The sequence below is a fragment of the Muntiacus reevesi genome, chromosome 1 (assembly GCF_963930625.1).
Source record: "Muntiacus reevesi chromosome 1, mMunRee1.1, whole genome shotgun sequence".
NCBI lineage: Eukaryota > Metazoa > Chordata > Mammalia > Artiodactyla > Cervidae > Muntiacus > Muntiacus reevesi.
The window spans coordinates 228,592,024-228,613,117 of record NC_089249.1 but is presented as its reverse complement, the minus strand read 5'-3'; the positions used below and the strand labels follow the sequence as shown (position 1 = coordinate 228,613,117).

At 47.9% G+C, this 21,094-nt stretch overlaps 2 protein-coding genes across 3 annotated transcripts; one reads left to right on the top strand and one right to left on the bottom strand.

Moving 5' to 3' along the window:
• Positions 1 to 1,555: 1,555 nt before the first annotated feature.
• Positions 1,556 to 3,331, bottom strand: SMIM33 (small integral membrane protein 33). The gene is made up of 2 exons (XM_065919982.1): positions 3,137 to 3,331; positions 1,556 to 1,945 (listed from the first exon to the last, which is right to left on the bottom strand). The coding sequence occupies exons 1-2, from the start codon at positions 3,329 to 3,331 to the stop codon at positions 1,556 to 1,558; spliced, it is 585 nt and encodes a 194-aa protein (XP_065776054.1).
• A 1,659-nt stretch (positions 3,332 to 4,990) lies between these two features.
• Positions 4,991 to 12,912, top strand: ECSCR (endothelial cell surface expressed chemotaxis and apoptosis regulator). Of its 2 annotated transcripts, XM_065918675.1 has the most exons (10): positions 4,991 to 5,125; positions 8,683 to 8,733; positions 8,894 to 8,947; positions 9,381 to 9,509; positions 9,927 to 9,974; positions 10,623 to 10,736; positions 11,134 to 11,232; positions 11,450 to 11,486; positions 12,328 to 12,424; positions 12,584 to 12,912. In XM_065918675.1, exons 1-10 carry the CDS (start codon positions 5,065 to 5,067, stop codon positions 12,590 to 12,592), a joined length of 699 nt encoding a protein of 232 aa, XP_065774747.1. In that variant the 5' UTR covers positions 4,991 to 5,064; the 3' UTR covers positions 12,593 to 12,912. The 2 variants fall into 2 exon arrangements, with proteins under 2 accessions (XP_065774747.1, XP_065774748.1); XM_065918676.1 differs by lacking the exon at positions 9,927 to 9,974.
• Positions 12,913 to 21,094: the final 8,182 nt, after the last annotated feature.

The following is a 21,094-nucleotide window of genomic DNA, read 5'->3' as shown; positions in this document are numbered from 1 at the left end:
CACAGTCCTCGATTGTGCTGGGGTATCTCCGAGGGCAGTCCCCAAGGTTGACTTGTTGCACTTAGGTGTTCCCCAGAGTAAAGCACCCAGAAGTCTCTCCACAAATGTCTGTCTGCATGTTCTTGACTGCACAAGTCAGGTGAAGTTCAAGGGTGTCCAAGGAGCCACGGAGAGGCTCAGCTCTGCCTTCCCTGCCTCCTGCATCTTCCCAACCTCCATGTCCCTCCCTCTGTAGGAACCTCCACTCCTTCCTTTCCCCAGACAACCTCCACGGAGCTCCTTTTCATTGCCACCTGGAAGGTTCTGGATCTGGGAAATGTCCTGCGGTAAATTCTAGACTGGTTCCAACAGGTCAATGCACACAGAAAGAGGGAGGTAATGAAAGACCCCCAATATCCCCTACTCCATCCTGGGAAAGTAAGATAGAGTCTTGCCCCAAGATGGTGGAGGTGATTCAAAAACAATTTGGGAATCTACAAGTGGGTTTCCTAGGTGGCATCAGTGGTAAAGAATCTGCCTGCCAATGCAGGAGACGTAACAGGTGCAGGTTCGATCCCTGGGTCAGGAAGATATCCTAGAGAAGGGCTTGGCAACCCACTGTAGCATTCTTGCCTGGACAATCCCAGGGACAGAGGAGCCTGGAGGGCTATAGTCCATCGGGTTGCAAAGAATTGAACATGACTGAAGCGACTTAGCATGCACACATGCAAGTAGTGCTTAGGGCTTTTAGGGCCCTTGGAAGTTGGCAAGGCCGGGGACCTGACAGCCAAAGGGATGTCGCTCAGTTAGTGAAGGGCAGTAGACCTGCCTTCCTTTCCTGAGTCCCAGAGAAGGCAGACCCCTAGGTTCTTTGACTTGGCTCTCTCTGGTTGACCTCACAGGACCTGGGGGCCGTGGGGACAGGGCCTCCACCAGGAACCTCTGACATCCTTACACAAGGGTGGAGTGGATGGTGGAATCTTCCCAGCTGAACTCACTTTGACACCAAAAGGGGAGATAAGGAGTAGAGGAGGGAGTAGGAACTCAGAGGAGGAGGTTCAGGGGTCTGGTGCTTCCTGAAGAGGAGAGGGTAGGTTTGTTAGGGTGGCTTTGGGCACTGGGAACACTCCCAGCAGCGTGTTTCTGAGCAGGGCTCTCAAGTTTCTTCTATTATTTTGGTCCTCACAGGGCTTCTTCTACAAATATTCTGTTGAGAGGGCAGCTCCAGTGAGTCCAGGTGTGCCCTTCTGAAGCTCCGAGGTCCAGGCCCCGGTTTGCTTTTGCTCTACTTCTCTGTCCGGGCTTCCCAGGTGGCTCAGTGTGTAAAGAACCCACCTGCAATCCAGGAGACACAGGCAGACTCGAGTTCATTCCCCAGGTTGGGAAGATCCCTTGGTGGAGGGCACAGCAACCCACTCCAGTATTCTTGCCTGAAGAATCCCATGGACAAACGAGCCTAGTGGGTGATAATCCATAGGGTTGCAGAGTCAGACACGACTGAAGCAACTTAGCATGCACCACTCTGTCCAGTTTCTTGTTTTGATACAGCTGAGGCCAATTTTCCAAAGTCTCCCTCCTACAGAAACGTGACTTCATCGATGCTGAACCTGGACCCTTCTGGCACAGGGTAGGAGTGAGGTCCGGGAGGTTCCTGCTGGGCGTCTTCGTGACTGTCCTGATGGTCCAGCATGCGCCAGTGGATGAGGTAGATGCCGCCCTCCGGCTTTGGGGATGGTGGCTCTGTGGCAAGAGTGGCATGGCCTTTGTGCAGCTTTGGCCCAAAGTGGACCGCCACCACGATACAGACTGCCAGCAAGACAAAGACAGCGACGATGATGGTGAGCAGGGGCAGCCCGACCCCTGGACGTGGTTCCCAGGCCCCGCCCAGCAACTCTGGAAGCTGCTTCTGGGGCTCCTGCCCTGCTGAGCCATTGACAGTTGGAGAAAGCCACGGACGGTGGTCAGCCTGGGAGGGAAGCAGTAGAGGGAGAGGGTGACATGGGCATGTACACACAGAGAAAGACCAAGATAGAGAGAGACAGACACCTAAAGGGAACTGAGAGAGAGACAAACAGACAGAGACAGAGAGACAGTAAAGACATGGAGAAATAGAAAGAGATGGCAGAGACAGAAAAATATAAACACATAGCAATAGACAGAATGAAAGAAAGAGACAAGGGGGATACAGAGAAAACGAGGAAGATACAAGCAGAGAGAGAGAGAGAGAAAGAAGTGAAGATAAATACAGAGAGACAGAAACAGAGGGGACAAAACAGATCAGGACACAAAGTCATTCAGAAAGGGACAAAGAGAGGGGCTTTATTACAGCCTAGCATATAAAGTTTATCCTTCCTTCCCCCACCAAGTCCTCTCCCACTAATCTCTCTTCCCAGGTCTCCAGCAAAATTCCTAAATACATCTAACGTCTTGGGTCAGGAGTCCTAGCACATTTTGGACTGCTCTCCCATGTCTTGGCCAGGGGTCAGTGAGCAACTGTTCCTTACAATCCAAAAGGGAGTCATTGCGTCCAGCTTCTTAGGTTCCCACTGCTCCCCACCCACATGGTAGGAAGAGGGCTGGTACTCCAGGGGAGGGAGAGAGGAAGAGGAGGCATGAACCCCAGAGGCTTGGGGGACGTAAGAGCTATACTTCACCCCACAATATCCACTTCTGTATCAGGTTGTAGGGGGCACTGTAGAGCAGAGAATGCTCACCAGGGATTCCTGGTTCTGTCCAAGATGAACTAAGGAGACCCCCTGCCATCCTCTATCTCTTTCAAGGTCCCAGCATTCTTCTGCCTAAAGCTTGGGGTCATGATCCCTACCTCTATCTCTACCCTGCTGTATTGGGTGGTGATGGGGTTTACTATTAAGGTAGCAAATCTCCAAACCATAGGCCCCAGAGCTGACAAGGTTATCAGGTTCAAGAAGCTCTCCCCCTGGTCTTCCCTTCCCCAGCTGGACCATGAGGAGCAGCCCTTGCGGTGGAGACCCTCCCTTAACTCTAAGCCTCAGCCTGGGCATCCCCATGGGTAGGCAACTGGGGTCCAGGGAGGGCTGGCCAGGACAAACCCACTCCCTTTAGTTCCTGAGTCACAGTGTCCACCCCACCCAACCCCAGCACCTGTCCTTTGGCATCTTTAAAGCTTAATACCTACTTCCCCTCCCCTGCTTGAAAGTTTTGCGCTCTCTAGGGCCCAGGCCACAGAGCTCCCAGGGTAGGGGGTGGGGAAGCAGTTCCGGATGTACAAGGGGAAAGGGAAGCACAGGCTGGTGCAAGACTTGGGGCCCTTGATTGGGGGAGTCTCACCAGCCTGGCAGAAGGGGGTGAGCTGAGAATCTACCTGATGCATTGTCCGGCTGTGCAAGGCTCTCCTGGGACTGGCGGCCAGCTGGGCAAAGGAGAGCCTGTTGCCTCAGCTGGGTCCCTACCCGGAGCTGCCACGTCTATGGGGCTTACAGGGTACACACCCTCTACGCACACACCCTCACCGCTCTCTCCCGCGCTTTCACTTCCTTGAACATCTGGACTACCCTGGGCCCAGCCCTCAACTCTAACAGTGCTTTGATCTTACTCCTAGGCACCTCCTTTCACGTCCCCTGCCACCTTCAGGAGCTCGAATCTGCCTGCTTATCCCTCCTCCACCTCCCTTCTCCACGGGATCCCAAACACTTGCCCTAACCCCGCCCCCGCCCCCCACCTTGCTGGCTTTACATCTCAACTGATTCCCTAAAGTCATTATCCTTTGATTTTTTTTTTTAAAGCAATTTCTCAAGCACACTGAAAAGTGCAGACTATAATAAACTAAGTCTCTCTGGTTCAGCCACCAGTTCTGTTCATCTCAATAGTCTGTCACATTTATTTCAAAGAATTTTAAGAACTAAAACATTACAAATAGAAGCTTCGCTCCCTACCTTTCCCCTCCTTCTCACCCTAGGGATAATCATCTTGTTGAATTTTATATTTATCGTTCCCATGCAAGGCATTCTCCTCTCTTTGTGCTTTTTCTTCATTGGTTTTTACAAGTATGAATTCTGTTATGTCTGTTTGCATTTGTCTATAACTTCGTTTGTGAATGTGTGTGCCTTAATGCTTATGAGTTACAAAAAATGCCCACTAATCTCGCCTCTCTCTGGAAACAGTTTATAAAGGATAACTTTTGGTTCCCTATTAACTCCATAGGGCCAGCCATCCCTCACTGTTCCTCACTCATGTTCCTCACTGTGCAGCCACCACCCTTTATTCTAGTCTGGAGACCAGGAGACCCCCTAGGAACTCCTCTCACCCTGTGATCTGATCCCAGAAGGTAAGCCTCCTGATTCCTTGTTTCTCAGCCCAGCTGCTACACATGCTGACGTTTAGGGACCCCACTCAACCTCCAAGCTCACTTAAGCTGCTGGTCATTGGGTTTTTTACTTGACCTGCAGAGTGAGTGCGACTGGCTGGCTGGATGCTAAGGACAGGGTGCTGCTGGAGAACAGAGAACAACTGACCCCAACCTGAAGGGAGGGCTGAGGGAGGGATGCTTAGAATGTGGTCCTTCAGTTTTTCTCTGCATAATAACAAGAATATTGTAATGCCTCCCTGAAAGACGTGAGGAGTCCCAGCTGGATCTGGAGCCCTGAGGAGGGAGCGGCGTGTAGAAGATTCAGGGTCTACAGAGGGTTGGCTGCCAGTGGGCCGAGCTTTAGGGCTCAGTGAGACAGAGTGATACTCCAAGAAAGCCTCCGGGTGGTGTGTGGAGGGACAGATGGACCCCTGCAGAGGGGAAGAAAGGGGGTGTGGGGCCAGGTCGCCATCACTGGCTTTTGTGCCCAGGTCCTGGCGGAGACCACGTGGCCCTAGCCAAGGCCATGAGGAGCCTGGGCGCAGGCGCTGCTGTTTCAGCCTTACATCCTCAGCTGAGCTGCCTGACTGAGCAGGGCCCCTGGAGCCAGTCCCAATCTGTTTCCTTCTATTCTTTGACAGGAAGCTCCTGGAGAGCCGGCCCCCACCCCCCACCCCGCCCTCGCAGTCCCTCTCTCTTCTCCACTATGGACAGAGCTTCCACTCAGAGACTGCTTGCTTGTCGCAAACCCAGCTGACATGGGGAGCATCGGAGAAACACACCTGCGCTGGGCCATCCTGGGCTTCCTCCTGCTCCAAGGTAAGAGGCACCCACCACTGTCCTTCAGCAGTTCCTCTCCAGTGGCCGGCAGTTCTGGGTGCCTGTCCCTCCTTTGGGACACACACAGCACGCAGGCTCTCCATCCAGGGCTTCACTTTCCCAGAGGGAAATTCCAGCACCTTGTTATGAAGGGGATCACTTGGCTGGGGAGCTGGTCATTCCCAGGCAGCAGTAAGATAGAGATATTCTTAGACGCTTTTGGTGGGAAACTTTCCAGGGAGAACTGGGCCCCCCAGAGAGGCTGGCCCCCTGAAATGTGGGAAGTGACTGTCTTGGTATGAGGTTCAAGCTGGAAAGGTCCCTCCAGGCTGTCCTAGCACAAAATGGTCTGTACCTTGGGCTTCACAGGTGATCTTTTTTCTTCTTTCATATGAGAAATAACAACGTTGGATCTCCAATTATTGACTTTACGGTCAAATCACAGCAATGAGGACTCAGGTTAGCTACAAAGAACTATTTGCCCAAGAAGTTGTACACATTTCATCTAGGGGGGCAGATGAAATCATCCCCAAAAGAAATGACTTGGGAACAACATATCTCAGGGCTCTGGTAGCTTATGACTTGTGAGGTAGCTCATAAGGGGTCTTCTAATTAGGGAGCAGTTGCTGGGAATCATGAAAAATCCAGGAGATTCTGACTCACAGGGCAGAAACTTCCCTTTGGTCATGCCTCCCCCACCCCCACTCCACCTTCCACAAGCCCTCCGCTGAGGATTTAGGAGCTTGTGCTCAAAGCAGCAGAAGGAAGTTCCAGAGTATTTGGACAGGGAGGGGAGGGAGGATGGTTTTTTCTTGGTGGTGGGTGAGAGGGCCTGAGTATTCCAACTGTCTGTCTCCTGGAGAGGTCAGACATGTCTCTGAAAGCCCAAAGACTGAGTGCAAAACTCCGATCATCCCAATCCTATTCCCCCCCCACCCCACCGATCCTCTCCCAGGTGGACAAAGTCACTCACTTGACCTGAGGCTAGGGGACTAGGTGGTTATAGAAATTGCAGAAATGGCACAGGAGGAAATTAAAAAGCGAAACTCATGAGGGGACATTTTCACAAACCTAGGCTTCTCCCAGCTTCCCTACCTGCCATCCTGCCCCAGGCAGCCACCAGGGCTGGGAATGTCCTTAGTTTTTCTACCTGAACCATGAGCACCTTTGAGTATCCTGACCGCTCCTCCCAAGATCTCAGAGCGCTCACTGTTGTCTTCTTTGTTGGACTGGAGAATCTTTCGAGGATATTCAGGCTCACAGAGAGACTTGACTATGGAGACACAGATTCAGGGCAGACTTGAAACTTAGAGGATTTAAGAGAAGGGGCAAAAATTAAACTGTCCAGAATTTTTTGAGCATGAGCTGTCAGGCACTGAGTTAAGTGCTTTGTGTGCATTTTCTTATCCTCACAACCACTTGTGGGCTACTAAAATCACTTGCATTTTAAAGAAGAGAAAACTGAGGCCGAGGTCAGACAGTAAGTGACAGAATCAGAGCTTGAACCCAAGACCGTCAGTCTACAAAATCCATGATTTTAGCTACTTAACTATGCTGCTGAGGAACATAGTATGATGGTGGTGAAGAGGGGAAGGAGAGAGGCTAGAAGGGAATGAAGCAGGTAGGGATAAGAGAGAGGACACAAGAAAAGAAGAAATCCCTGTGGTCAGTGTTCTTCCAGTTCTGCATGCCCAGTGGTCTGAGTCACCTCGGCCTGTAGGAACACAAGCTACCCAAGTCCCTCCTCTCCTCATTGAGGAATCCACTGTTGACACAGTGTTCCGGTCGGGGGAGGGGAGATGGGAGACAAAGAGAGCAGGTCACTACCTGTTGGAGCTTGTGACTTTGAGATTCCTTCTAACTAGTTTTGCTTCAAGAAAAGAGCAAGAAGGCAGTGAACTGTGCCTTCCCACTAAAAACCAAAGTTATAACCTTCTAGAACTAAGATGGGACCCTAGATATGCTTTATCAATAACTGATAGATTGATCTATCTGATAGATGTCTATCAATAACTGATAGACATGCCTCAGATTGAAAGTGTTTGCCCAGGGTCATCTCCAGCTAGAAAGAGTTCTCTCTAGGCTGGGGCACCTAGAAGCTTTAGCACCCCGCTTGACACCCCCACCCAAGGAGGGAATGGGTCTATGAGAGATGGTGACCTGGAAAAACACTGCCCAGGTTTTGGGCAAGCTTGGGATTGGAAACAATTAATTCCTCTCCATCTGAGTGATAGCCTTAACAGAGAAATGCAGTGGTTAAAGAAAATAAACAGACCAGCAGGCTGCCCCAGGCTGGGCGGGCCCCTGGCCCTTAGCCGCCTCTGTTCACCCGGGCCCCGGGGCTTCCAGGCCTGGTGTTTGCCTGTTGATGAGGGGCCAGGCCAGTGGCTGCAGTCCCTGCCCAGCCAGTGGAGGACGGGAACCCAACTGGGCGGCTCCACTTCCCCATGATGTTTTCCTTTCACATTGTTCATAGGTTTCAGGAATGATTTCACTGTGGAAAATGAGCAAACACAACCTGACCTCTCAGGTCCCACACACAAAGGGGACACATGTATGGGCACACCAGCACACATGACCTCTGCGTGGAGGCCCACAGGCATACACATGTATGTACACAAAAGGGAATGAGGGCTTGTGACCGGGGCCTCCTGATAATTGCCTCCTCCCTGGGTATGGCTAACAGTGACCATTTCCAAAGTAGTCTCTACCTGTTAGAGTACACTGGTTGCTCGTTCAAGAATTTCCCTGCCTCCAGTATGTACCTCAAAACTTGCTTCCTGTGTAGGCCCCCACCTCCAGCCAGAGGGACAGACAGACAGCCCAGACACCAAGCCCAGCCCCTAATTCCATCTTATTCACCACATCTTTTCATCCCCTTCCCTTGGGGCAAGGCCAGGAGGAAAGCATTCACAGAAAAGGAATGGCTCTGCAGCACTGTAGTGAGAGCTACAGTGAGAGACCGGAGCTCTGGGTCTTTGTCTAGACGTGGTCTGTCACTGGCCCTCTGTCCTCGGACGTATTGCTAATTTGAAACAACCTTCCCCTGTCCTCATGTCAGGTTTGTATGTAACCCATGTGGGGTTGAAGAGACCGGAAAGGACTTCGGGACACTGAACTGTGAAGTGGTGGTGACAGGGTGACTGAGTCACAGAGGAAGCCAGCGCTACGAGCTGGAGTCACATCCTCTTGCCCTCTGCCAGGGTGTCTGCCTTCTAGCACAGGGGCCTGGAAGCCAAAAGGGCTGGGTTCTTCTCCACGGTGCGCACTGGGCAGAAAGCTCGCCAAGCTAGTCTATATGTTCCGCTTTCTCTTGCCAGCCGCAGCTTCCAGCTCACAGGACCTACTCCATCATTCAAGTCTGGGTGCTTAGGAAGGAAGAGCTCCAGGCCTGTTTTGCAGGAATCTCTCACGTGCCTTGAGAGTGGAGAGAGATGGATGATTGGGTGGTGGGTGGGGTAGGGAGAAAAGTCTAGAAAACACCTGCTTAGTAAAGAAGAGAGGGAGACAGAGCAGTCAGAGGCAGTGGACCCTCAGTCTCAGATGATCTGTTTCAGGAGCCTTCAGCAGTCAAAGTTCAACCACACAGCCAACTTCCCCTGAAACAAGTGAGTGTGGCTGCTAAATGGCCAAGCCCTGCCCCTTGCCCAGCCCTCTCCCCAGCCCTTTAGACCTGCTTGGAGCCCAAGGGTTCTTGGGTGGGCTAGGGAGCGTGGTGGCATCACCAAACCTGCCCAGTCTTCAACTGCTCTCCGCCTATATTTGCAGGTTCTTCCACAGAGGCCAACAGCTTAAGCCCTCTGTCCGACACCTGGACCACAGGTATCCCACTGCTCAGGTTATAGATGCCATCCAGAGAGGGTCCAATAATGAGGCAGACACAGAATCTGCTCTAAAGGACAATACAGAGTAGTAGTGGACCAGACAAGTAAATAGGACCTCACATTGACCGTTAGGAGGTGGGGAAGGGCCATGATGGGCATAAGCCAAAGGTGCTATGGGAACCCAGGCAACATCAACCACTTCAGATGTAGGGCCAGACATCCCAGACTGAGTGATCTCCGAAGCTGAGGCCCAAAAAGGAATCAGTCAGATGGAGGCTGTGGGGTGGAGGGCGGTAGGGCATACTGCAGGCAGAGGGCACTGCAAAGGCAAAGGCCCAGAGGACCTGAAGGCAGGTTTGGGACTAAAGAGCCTCTCTGGTCACATGCTGGCTGAGGCTCTAAGGAGGCCACACACGCTTCCTAACCTGCAGCAGCGTCAGAGATGCCCTCACAGATCTCCACAGAAGCCGTGACTCTGAGTTCAAGCACCGTGGCTGGTCACTTGCCGTCCTCTCCGGGACTGACTTGGTCCCAGTCACAGAAACACACGTCAGGACTCAGTGAGTACCTGGGGCCAGGGGTGGAAAAACACTGGGTCGTCTCTGACTGGGTTCCTTCTTCCTCATTCAGGAGGTCCAGGGTCCTGCCCCAGAGTGAGGGTTCACACCAGGATCCACACCAGTGGTACCCTGCTTTGGGAGACAACTAGAGTGGCCTGGGGATGAGGGTGGAGAGAATGGAGCTAGGAATGGGTCACAGTGAAGGTAAAAGGAGCCTGGACTCAGAATTGATAAAGGCATAGATGGGATAATTGGGGGTGGGGGGGGGCAAGAAAATGCAAAATGATGGAAAGGAAGGCATAAAAGGTTGGGAAATGGCTACATGCTTCTCAGGGCAGGTTGGGCTTCACCCGGCAGTATGGGAGGAAACCAGGAGTGGGTGGGTACCTTCCATCTGGGCCCTGTTTTATGGTGCAGGCACTGATGTTCCGAGCAGTGGCAGGAGCAGCAACAGCATGAGCATTGGTATGTCCTGTCTGTGCTCACAGAGCAGAGCGCCCTGACCCTTTCCCTTGTCCCAGCCCTCTGCTCTTCGACTTTTTTTATACTTCCCACCTTATTTGGTGGGGCGGGGGGTGAAGATAAGGAACTGAAATCGTGGAATTGCAATCAGGCCTGCAGTAAATGTGTTGAAGCTGGGCAGAGATGGGCAACCGTACTGCATTGTAAGAGCATCAGAAACTTGTGTCCATTAACTGGCAGCCTGACTTGTTAGGTCAGTGCCTGGGGACAAACATCCAGTGCCCTTCCTTCCTCCCGGTTCAACATTTGGCAAAACACAGATGGCTCCCCATGTTTTGTTTTAGGAGACCAGTCTGGCTCCCTATCTCTGCAGCCCTCCTCTGGGCCCCATGGGTGTGGTGGGAAAAGCATAATGAGGGGAAGCATCCTGAACTTTCTGAAGTCCTAGGAACTAGGAACTAGGAACATGAGCAACCAGCAGTGCTCTTCCCGTGATCCCATGTCTCCCAGTTCTGAAGGGTGGGAGGGTGTCTTGTGTGGGAGTTCTCTCCTCAGTCCTCTACCTGGGGGAAGTGGGAGGGGGCTGGCTTTCTCATGTAGGCTGAGTCACTCCCTCCACTGATACCCCCATCCCTCCCTACTCCTTTCTAGACACCTCTAGCAATGTTACTTCCACATCACCCAACATGAGTTTTAGGATGACAGCAGACTCCACTGTCCCACCCAGCCCTACGTCAGAGACGGTGCTCACTGTGGCTGCATTTGGTGAGAGGGAGAAGGTGGGGAGTGGTGGGGGGAGGCTCATGCCTGAACTGACTTGAACTCTGGTCTGGGAACACAAGTTCAAATCTAGCCCATTTATTTCAGGAGGGTTGGCTGATGAGGAAGATGCTGGTGGGGAAGGAGCCTCCACTGGCCCTCCACTCAGCTCTTTTGGACTCTGCTAGACTCCGTGCTCTTAAGAGAGGATGGGGTGGGCTGTGGAGATCACTTTGGCCAGGTATACAGGCTGAGAGCGCATTCATTTGGGAGTGAAGGGGAATTCACTTTGCTCCCAGAATCTGTATAAACAGCCCTCGGCTGGGAAGGGAATTTGGACTCCTGTTGGCCTCTTTTGTCCCTTCCTCTGTCTTTCCTTCACCCCGTTCTTTTCCCTGTTCAGGTGTCATCAGCTTCATTGCCATCCTAGTGGTTGTGGTGATCGTCCTGGTCAGTGTGGTCAGTCTAAGGTTTAAGTGTCAGAAGAACAAGGAGTCTGAAGGTACATGCCCTGTCTCTCAGGGCCCCCTTTGCCTCTCTTTGATGAGGGACCCACAGCCAGACTCTAGGCCTGACACGCAGCTCAGAATTGAGGGAAGGAATAGCACACAGGGGAAATGGGAAATGGGGGGAGGTCCACTTAGGTGGCCTTTGAAGGGCCAATTGGGCTTCTGAGTTACAGCCTGTGGCCTCCAACCTGTGCCTTTGGGTTTTTACAGATCCTCAGAAACCTGGGAGTTCAGGGCTCTCTGAAAGGTAAGACTGTCAGAAGTACAAGGAAAGAATCATCTACTGACCTCTTACTCCTCCACTCCAAGAGGGAACCAATGCTTCCTGCCTTTTACACACACACACACACACACACACACACACACACACGCACACGCACGAAGGAAACAGTCAGATGAGAGGAGATGGACTTTACCCCCAAGGAATCCTTTACCCACAAGGCTAAGTCTTTATTAACCTCTTCATGAAAAGCAAAGGAACTCAGATTCTAATATACTCCTTAAACAGAGGGTACGTATTTAAGGAACCACTTTCTGAACACCTTGTATGTGCCAAGCACTATAATATCTCAAATCCTCAGAGTTCTTCAAGGCAGATATTTCTGCATTTTACACATTAAAAAAATTAAGACTTAGGAGAAGTTGTGGCGCTAGAGGTGAAGAACCTCCCTACCAATCAATGCAGGAGACATGAGAGACGTGGGTTTGATCCCTGAGTCAGGAAGATCCCCTGGAGGAGAAAATGGCAACCCACTCCAGCATTTTTGCCTGGAGAATCCCATGGACAGAGGAGCCTAGTGGGCTACACTCCACAGGGTCACAAAGAGTCAGATATGACTGAAGCAACTTAGCACGCAGGAGAGGTTTTAACTTGGTCCAGGTCACACAAGTAGTAGGTAATAAAACTAAGATTTAAACACAAGTCTTTTGGGCTTCAAAACACATACTCGTTTGATGACAATCTACCACCAAAATAAAGGCATCTCAAAACAAAGGTCTAAGTTTCAAAACCCTGCCTCAACAATTCCTTGACCCCCAGTGCCCTGCGGCTCCTTCTCTCTAAAACCTATGTTCCCTTCCTTCCCCAGCGGTTCCACAGTCAATGGAGAGAAAGAGAGCATCACTCTTATCTCGATGAAGAACATCAACATGAATAACAGCAAAGGATGCCCCTCAGCAGAGAAGGTGCATTTTTTCCCCTGGTTCCTTCCTTCTCCTTCCTCCTCCTTTCAGGCGCTATTTCCTTAACCAGAAAGGAGATACTCTTGAAGGCCCAGACTCTTCTTTCTCTACCCCACCATGGCTAATAACTTCACACATCCTCATTATATATTTATTTTGCAGGTTCTTTAAAAGCAACCTTGGGTCCCAATGGATCTGATGATGATGCAACTGTAAAGAAGAAGGTGATGGCATCAGTAGAGGCAATGAACCAGATATAAATTATTGTTTCCCATTTACTCCCAGATTGAAAGGACACTAGCATCCCTCCAGATCTGAGAGGGAGCTGCCAGTATGAAAGACTCTTTCCCATGTGGACAGTCAGCCTAGAAACACAGCCTGCTCCTCCCTGCCATTTCAAAGTCAGAAGAAGGAGGAGTCTACAGAGCCAGACCAAGGAAAATGACAAAGTGAACTGATCCTTTTTCCTTGGCATTAAAGTTATTTTCTGACCTGCAGTCTAATTTTTTTTAAAGTCTATGCTCCCATGAGTATTTCAGAGTGTTTTAGCAGTTCTGGGGCCTCCTTTTGGAGGTAAGGCACGTGTACAAGTTTCTACTCCTGAGGAGAGCTCTCTGAGAAGCTTGGGAGGTAGAGAGAACGTTTTATCAGATCTGCCTTGTTTTACTTGATTTATTAAGTAGTGATGAGGACTAACCACTCCAACAGAAGGGAGAGAAAAGGAGCTATAGACAGTGACCAGCTGTCACCAGTTGGTCTGCAGAGTGAGAACCCGAGAGGTACAATGCATTTTGATTCAGACACTCTGGTGACAAGAGCTGAATGATAAAAAGGCAAATGTCCTCTGCCTGCCCCAGGTAGACGTGATTTACTTTCATCCTACTGGTGGGAATAGCACTGGGAAGGATAGATCTATGACTTCATCATCCTAAATCTACCCCCTGTGCCCTACACAGCTATGATTTCTGTGTCTGAGAAACAGAATGAAGTTTCACAAATACTGTAAAGTTGTTTAAAGAGAATGAGAAAAAGAATCATCTGTATTCTTAATAATCTCTACCATGACACTGGTTTGGAAGCGAATCTTGGTTGGGGAGAGTCAATGGAAGAGTCATCTGGGTATGTCTCCATGGAGCGCCATAAGCATCTGGTTGATGGCAGTTTAGAACACAAGAAAATACAAATTAGCCATTCTGAAGCAACCATATGCTATTTTCTTCTGGATTTAGACTCTGTGAAGTAACAGGAGAAAGAAAACTTAGAACAGAAAGTTTCACTCTGCTTGTCTCAATGAAACTATTAAAGTGGTCTGAAGAAACCTACTGGATTCTAAAATCCTCTAGGGCAGGGCCTGTAACCTGCTCATGTCTATAGCCTCTATGTGGTACACCATGCCCAGTACATCAGAGGTCATGAAAACTGGCTTGTGAGTGCAGAGAATCTAGTCAAAAGGCTGGGCTCTGCCACCGACTTGCAGCTTGATTTGGGTGAAACCATCCCCATCTCTGAAACTATTTTCTTACTTTTAAAGTGAAGTTGGTAGACTACTTGGCCTTCCTTATCTTTTTTGGTTCTTATATTCTACATTTGGTAAACTCAAGCTGTAAGAGAAAATGAACACAATATTTTGAGCAGAGGTCATTCTGGGTGGGAGCCAGAGACAAGTATTGGGTGACTCTGGGACTTAGATTTTCCTATGTGTTAGTGTGCATCAGTGTGGAAGAATGATCCCGGCCTAGCCCTGTCTATCTCACAGGCTACTTGGTAGGTAAAATGGAATAGTAAATGTAGAGACACTTGGAACTGCAGCAGATAATGTGGAGTACCACTACCTAGGTCCCACTTCAGGATCAAGACCTTTGATCTTAAACTGCTGGGAGTGTTGGCTACTGAGGGCTCATAGCTGACTTATGACCAGTCGATGGGGGTGGAGGTAAGGGTGAAGACTTGCACTCCTTATATCAATTTCTCCCTCTGCTTAATCCTGCTTCCCTTATAACTCACAACTTAATGTTAGGAACACTCACCAATAAACCTTCAGCATGCAAATCTCAGAGACTCTATTTCCTGGAGTATCCAACATGTGACAGCAATTCTATGGCATTTAAAAAATAATCGATATATTTTATTTAAGCCACAATGCAAAAAACACATGACTTCCTAGCCAGTTCCAGTACAAAAATCCATTCACTGGGATAGAACTCTCCAGGTGACCTAACAATGTCTAGAAGTACTGGATTCTTTTTTATTTTTATTTTTTAGTACTGGATTCTTTTTGAATTATTATTGTTACTCTGACTGCCAGGGGGACTTAGTTCAGTTTCTTATCATGCTGGACTAATTAGGTTAAGGATGTGGTTTCATTCTAGGTAACTCAGTTGACATCTTCATTATAAGGCCACAAACTTCCCCTTGATTCTGGACAATACTATGCAAATATGAGCTGTTAGTCCTAAGGAATTGATATGTGGGAGAGATGAGATGAACTGGTATCAAGAGACTGAAAGCCTTTACCCTGAAATTGACATTGAAATACCACATTAGCCAAGTTGACTTTCCTGTTGTCAAATAAATACCCTTTGGGAAGAGGTTAAGGATGAATTCACTTCATGCTGAATTCTGCTCTCTAGCAAGCTGTATTAGAGAGATTTCTGCTGGAGAATCCTACTATTTATGTAAATACAGAACCCTACCTCTGACAGGAAATCCAAGTATAGCCTTTCCGTGCAGCTTCTCTGAGCCCATATTTCTTCCTTGATGTCTAGACAACAGGATGGTGGTCATTTACTGGACGGCTTCCTCCCTATTCTAACATAGGACTCCAGGACTCCAAAGCAGGAACAGGTGGCAGGGGTGGGCTGGTTGCTGTGTGTCCTTCCCTTGCTTCTCGCTGCATCCAATGGGAGGTCAACTGACAAGTCATCTCAGGAGCACAGGCTCCATCAAACAGAGGGATGATTTATTCAGTATCTTTCTTCCAGAACTGGATGGGGCAGCACCTCAATCATATAGGGCACACAGCAAACCTCAATATCACCCACAAAAATTCACTACAGTTCAACAAATTTTTCTAAAAGTAGAGAAACTGATAGAAAATCTGAGGCTGATTCTAGGTGAAGTGGTTTAGCAGATGAAGAGTTACTGCAGGCCTCCCAGCCTAGGTCTTGAACACAGTTTCCCAAAGCCAGGCTAGTACTACTCAATTCTATTGAATTTGCTAGGAAACATTGTGGCTCTGCTCAGCGGTTTCCCCCTCGATGTCCTTTCTCATCTCTTTGAACTTCTTTCTGCACCTACCTCCCTTTCTTTGAGAACTGCCAAGTTCTTGTCCCTTATTTCCTTCCCAGGTGCTCTCACTCTTCCTGCTGATTACTTTTGCCAGCACCTCCATCCTGAGCCCTTTAAGCCCACAGTTTCCTCTTTTACCAAACAGAGATTGAATTTGACAGTGGGAATTATTTTTGTTGTGTGGTTGGCGTGCTTAAGCAAAAACTGGCACAGAAGTGTTCTAAATGTTGAGGATTTGGAGTTCTAAGTTAGTCCTGGTGATATAGTCACAGAAAAATTCACCCAGAAGTGTTAAGTGAGGTGTAAATGAGTTGAAGGATATATTTGCATGGTAATATCTGAGAAAGTTGCAATGCTAAATCATTTTTTACTGATCTAGAAGTCACTGAGCCATCTAGAAGTGGAGGAAGTGAGGTTTCAGAGGATAATGGGAAAGGTCATTGAAGTACCAGACACTTCCAAGAGGCCTCAGCTTCCCAAATATTGCCCAGCATTCTTGAACCTGGACCCTATTCCTAGTTCAGTTCAATTCAGCTCAGTAGCTCAGTTGTGTCTGACTCTTTGTGACCCCATTGACTGCAGCACACCAGGTCTCCCTATCCATCACCAACTCCCGGAGCTTACTCGAACTCATGTCCATCAAGTCTGTGATGCCATCCAACCATCTCATCTTCTGTCTTCCCCTTCTCCTTATGCCTTCAATCTTTCCCAGCATCTAGGTCTTTTCCAATGAGTCAGTTCTTCACATCAGGTGGCCAAAGTATTGGAGCTTCAGCTTCAGCATCAGCCTTTCCAATGAATATTCAGGACTGATTTCCTTTAGGATTGACTGGTTGGATCTCCTTGCAGTCCAAGGGACTCTCAAGAGCCTTCTCCCACACCACAGTTAAAAAGCATCAATTCAGTGCTCAGCTTTCTTTATAGTCCAACTCTCACATCCATACATGACTACTGGAAAAACCATAGCTTTGACTAGACGAAACTTTGCTGGCAAAGTAATGTCTCTGCTTTTTAATATGCTGCCTAGGTTGGTCATAGCTTTTCTTCCAAGGAGCAAGTATCTTTTAATTTCATGGCTGCAGTCACCATCTGGAGTGATTTTGGAGCCTCCAAAAATAAAGTCTCTCACTGTTTCCATTGTTCCCCCATCTATTTGCCATGAAGTGATGGGACCAGATGCCATGATCTTAGTTTTCTGAATGTTGAGTTTTAAGCCAACTTTTTCACTCTCCTCTTTCACTTTCATCAAAAGGCTCTTTGCTTCTTCTTTGCTTTCTGCCATAAGGATGGTGTCATATTCCTCCCAGAAATCTTGATTCCAGCTTGTATTTCATACAGCCCAGCATTTCGAATGATGTACTCTGCATATAAGTGAAATAAGCAGAGTGACAATATAAGCCTTGACATACTCCTTACCCGATTTGGAACCAGTCTGTTGTTCCATGTCCAGTTCTAACTGTTGCTTCCTGACCTGCATACAGATTTCTCAAGAGGCAGCTCAGGTGGTCTGGTATTCCCATCTCTTGAAGAATGTTCCACAGTTTGTTGTGATCCACACAGTCAAAGGCTTTGGCATAGTCAATACAGCAGAAGTAGATGTTTTTCTGGAACTCTCTTGCTTTTTCAATGATCCAATGGATGTTGGCAACTTTTTTTTCTTTGCTTTGTATTTTTTATTTATTTTTCATTTATTTTTATTAATTAGAGGCTAATTACTTTACAATATTGTAGTGGTTTTTGCCATACATTGACATGAATCAGCCATGGATTTACATGTGCTCCCCATCTCAATCCTCCCTCCTGCCTCCCTCCCCATCCGATCCTTCTGGGTCTTCCCAGTGCGCCAGCCCTGAGCACTGTGGATGTTGACAATTTGATCTCTGGTTCCTCTTCCTTTTCTAAAACCAGATTGAACATCTGGAAGTTCATGGTTCACATACTGTTGAAACCTGGCTTGAAGAATTTTGAGCATTACTTTGCTAGTGTGTGAAATGAGTGCAATTGTGTGATAGTTTGAGCATCCTTTGGCATTGCCATTCTTTGGGATTGGAATGAAAAATGACCTTTTTCAGTCCTGGGGCCACTGCTGAGTTTTCCAAATTTGCTGGCATATTAAGTGCAGCACTTTCACAGCATCATCTTTTAGGATTTTAAATAGTTCAGCTGGAATTCCATTACCTCCACTAGCTTTGTTCATAGTGATGCTTCCTAAGGCCCACTTGACTTCGCATTCCAGGATGTCTGGCTCTAGGTGAGTGATCACACCATCGTGATTATCTGGGTCCTGAAGATCTTTTTTGTACAGTTCTTCTGTGTATTCTTGCCACTTCTTCTTAATATCTTTTGCTTCTGTTAGGTCCATACCATTTCTGTCCTTTATTGTGCCCATCTTTGCATGAAATGTTCCCTTGGTATCTCTGATTTTCTTGAAGAGATCTCTTGTCTTTTCCATTCTATTATTTTCCTCTATTTCTTTGCATTGATCACTGAGGAAGGCTTTCTTATTTCTCCTTGATATTCTTTGGAACTCTGCATTAAAGTGAGTATATCTTTCCTTTTCCCCTTTGCTTTTAGTTTCTCTTCTTTTCTTAGCTATTTGTAAGACCTCCGCAGACAACCATTTTGCCTTTTTGCATTTCTTCTTGGGGATAGTCTTGACCACTGCCTCTTGTACAGTGTCACAAACCTGCATCTATAGTTCTTCAGGCACTCTGTCTATCAGATCTAATTCCTTGAATCTATTTGTTACTCCCACTGTATAATCATAAGGGATTTAACTTAGGTCATACCTGAATGGTATAGTGGTTTCCCCTTCTTTCTTAAATTTAAGTCTGAATTTGGAAATAAGGAGTTCATGATCTGAGCCACAGTCAGCTCCCAGTCTTGCTTTTGCTGACTATATAGAGCTTCTCCATCTTTGGCTGCAAAGAAAATAACCAATCTGATTTCAGTATTGACCATCTGGTGATGCCCATGTATAGAGTCTTCTCTTGTGTTGTTGGAAGAGGGTGTTTGCTATGACCAGTGCATTCTCTTGGCAAAACTCTGTTAGTCTTTGACTGCTTCATTTTGTACTCCAAGGTCAAATTTTCCTGTTGCTCCAAGTAGCTCTTGACCTCCTACTTTTGTATTCCAGTCCCCTATAATGAAAAGGACATCTTTTTTGGGTGTTAGTTCTAGAAGGTCTTGTAGGTTTTCACAGAACCGTTCAACTTCAGCTTCTTCAGCATTACTGGTTGGGGCATAGACTTGGATTACTGTGATATTGACTGGTTTGCCTTGGAAACAGACAGGGATCATTGTGTCATTTTTGAGATTGCATCCAAGTATTGCATTTTGGACTCTTCTGTTGACTATGATGACTACTCCATTTCTTCTAAGGGGTTCTTGCCCACAGTAGTAGATATAATGGTCATCTGAGTTAAATTCACCCAATCCATTCCATTTTAGTTCATTGATTCCTAAAATGTTGATGTTCACTTTCTCCATCTCCTGTTTGACCACTTCCAATTTGCCTTGATTCATGGCCCTAACATTCCAGGTTCCTATGCAATATTGCTCTTTGGAGCATTGGACTTTACTTCCATCACCTGTCATATCCACAACTCGGTGTTGTTTTTGCTTTGGCTCTGTCTCTTCATTCTTTCTGGAGTTATTTCTCCACTGATCTCCAGTAGCATATTGGGCACCTACCAACCTGGGGAGTTCATCTTTCAGTACCCTATATTTTTGCCTTTTCATGCTGTTTATGGTGTTCTCAAGGCAAGAATAATGAAGTGGTTTGCCATTCCCTTCTCTAGTGGACCACGTTTTGTCAGAACTCTCCACCATGACCCATCTATCTTGGGTGGCCCTACATGGCATGGCTCAAAGTTTCATTGAGTTAGACAGGGCTGTGGTCGATGTGATCAGTTTGGTTAGTAGTCTGTGACCCTACTCCTAAGTAGCCCCATAATTCATAGCACCTCTTCTCAATCCAGTTTCTCCCATATAATGCTCTAGCATCTCCACTCTCAACCAGATACCTCTGACTTCATGGTACTCTGACATCTTTGACTCTAGTCTAGTGCCCCTGGACTTCAAGACATATTCCACCTTTCCCTGTCTATCTTCTAGAGTAGTCTGTCTGGCCTCCCTAAACCAAATAAACTTCTTTTAACCACCTAAAGGATGTCCCTGATCAGACCCCTTGTCTGAAGAGCACAAGTGACTTCTTCAGGACCCAGCCTTCTGTGTAAACACTGGTGCTCATGTATCCCAGGGCCATGACTGCAGGGAAGGGATGGAACTGCTTACAACCAAAGGCATTTACCCTTTCAGTTTGTGTCTAGGGCTGTACATCTCCCCACTCCACCCCAAATACCTAAGTAGCTGCTGTTTGATATCATAATTGACATAACTTATTTGGTCTTTGTGAGTAAAATCTCAGTGAATTCCAGGTGATTTTTTGTTTGGGGATGTACATGATCATGTTTCACTTCTGCAGACCTGATTTTTGGCCATCCCAACTCACCTGCAGGGATGAGTCAGTAAAGACACTTAAGAATCACTTTTATTCTTCGCTAGGCTCCATGCAAACCTGAGTGGGAAAATGCAGGGATAATTTCTTCATTTCCTTTTCACTCATCTCCTAGGGCCTGGTCCTTCAGAAAAGGGGATGGGCTAGTAAACGAATAGGGTGGAGGAGAGAAGTTTCAGAGGGGCCCTGAAGACTTCAGGGATGGATGTCTGATGGAGACTTCAGACATCCTGGGATGGAGGAAGACTAAGGAAAAGCAAAGATAGGTTAGGAATCTAAGGCCAGCTCCAAAACCTGCCTTTTTCTTCTTTCTCTACCCCTGACTTTTACTGGACACTCTAATGAAACTATGCCAGGGACGCTCCCTTCTAACCACATAAAACTCTCACCTTTTTATTTGCTTGATTCTTCCCAGGGTTGGGTTCAACATCACCAGAACTTGTCCTGGACCAAACACACACTTTTACACAGAATAGGTGTCAGCGTATATTTTAAAAGGACATCCCTGAGGCTAAAAATAGTCACAACGTCACCCTCTAGTCCATAGTTTGTCTTTCCCAGTGGATCTCATCACGTCTCCTTGAACTTCCCAGCTGTTATGCGGTGTGGAAGCCACTATTCCCACACTACAGATGAGGAAAAGCTCTGCCCGCAGTTGTCACAGTAGCAGCTATGAGTCGCTAGCAGGAAAGCAGTCAACTGGCAGCAACACGCTTCCACAGGCCTTCTAAGGGTCGCGCCCCTTATACCACTGCAGCAGCGACCCCTGGCGCAATGCAGGCCGGGGATTGTAGTCCAGTGAGCCGCAGTTCCTATGGATTGGACTACAATGACCATCGTGCATCGCGCTTTTTTGCCCCCCTTCC

Coding starts and splice junctions, on each gene's coding strand:
- ECSCR (XM_065918675.1), top strand. CDS start 5,065: ATGGGGAGCATCGGAGAAACACACCTGCGCTGGGCCATCCTGGGCTTC. Junction 9,510..9,926: donor GAAACACACGTCAGGACTCA/GTGAGTACCTGG, acceptor TTTATGGTGCAG/GCACTGATGTTCCGAGCAGT. Junction 9,975..10,622: donor CAGCAACAGCATGAGCATTG/GTATGTCCTGTC, acceptor ACTCCTTTCTAG/ACACCTCTAGCAATGTTACT.
- SMIM33 (XM_065919982.1), bottom strand. CDS start 3,331: ATGCATCAGGTAGATTCTCAGCTCACCCCCTTCTGCCAGGCTGGTGAG. Junction 1,946..3,136: donor TTTCAAGCAGGGGAGGGGAA/GTAGGTATTAAG, acceptor CTTCCCTCCCAG/GCTGACCACCGTCCGTGGCT.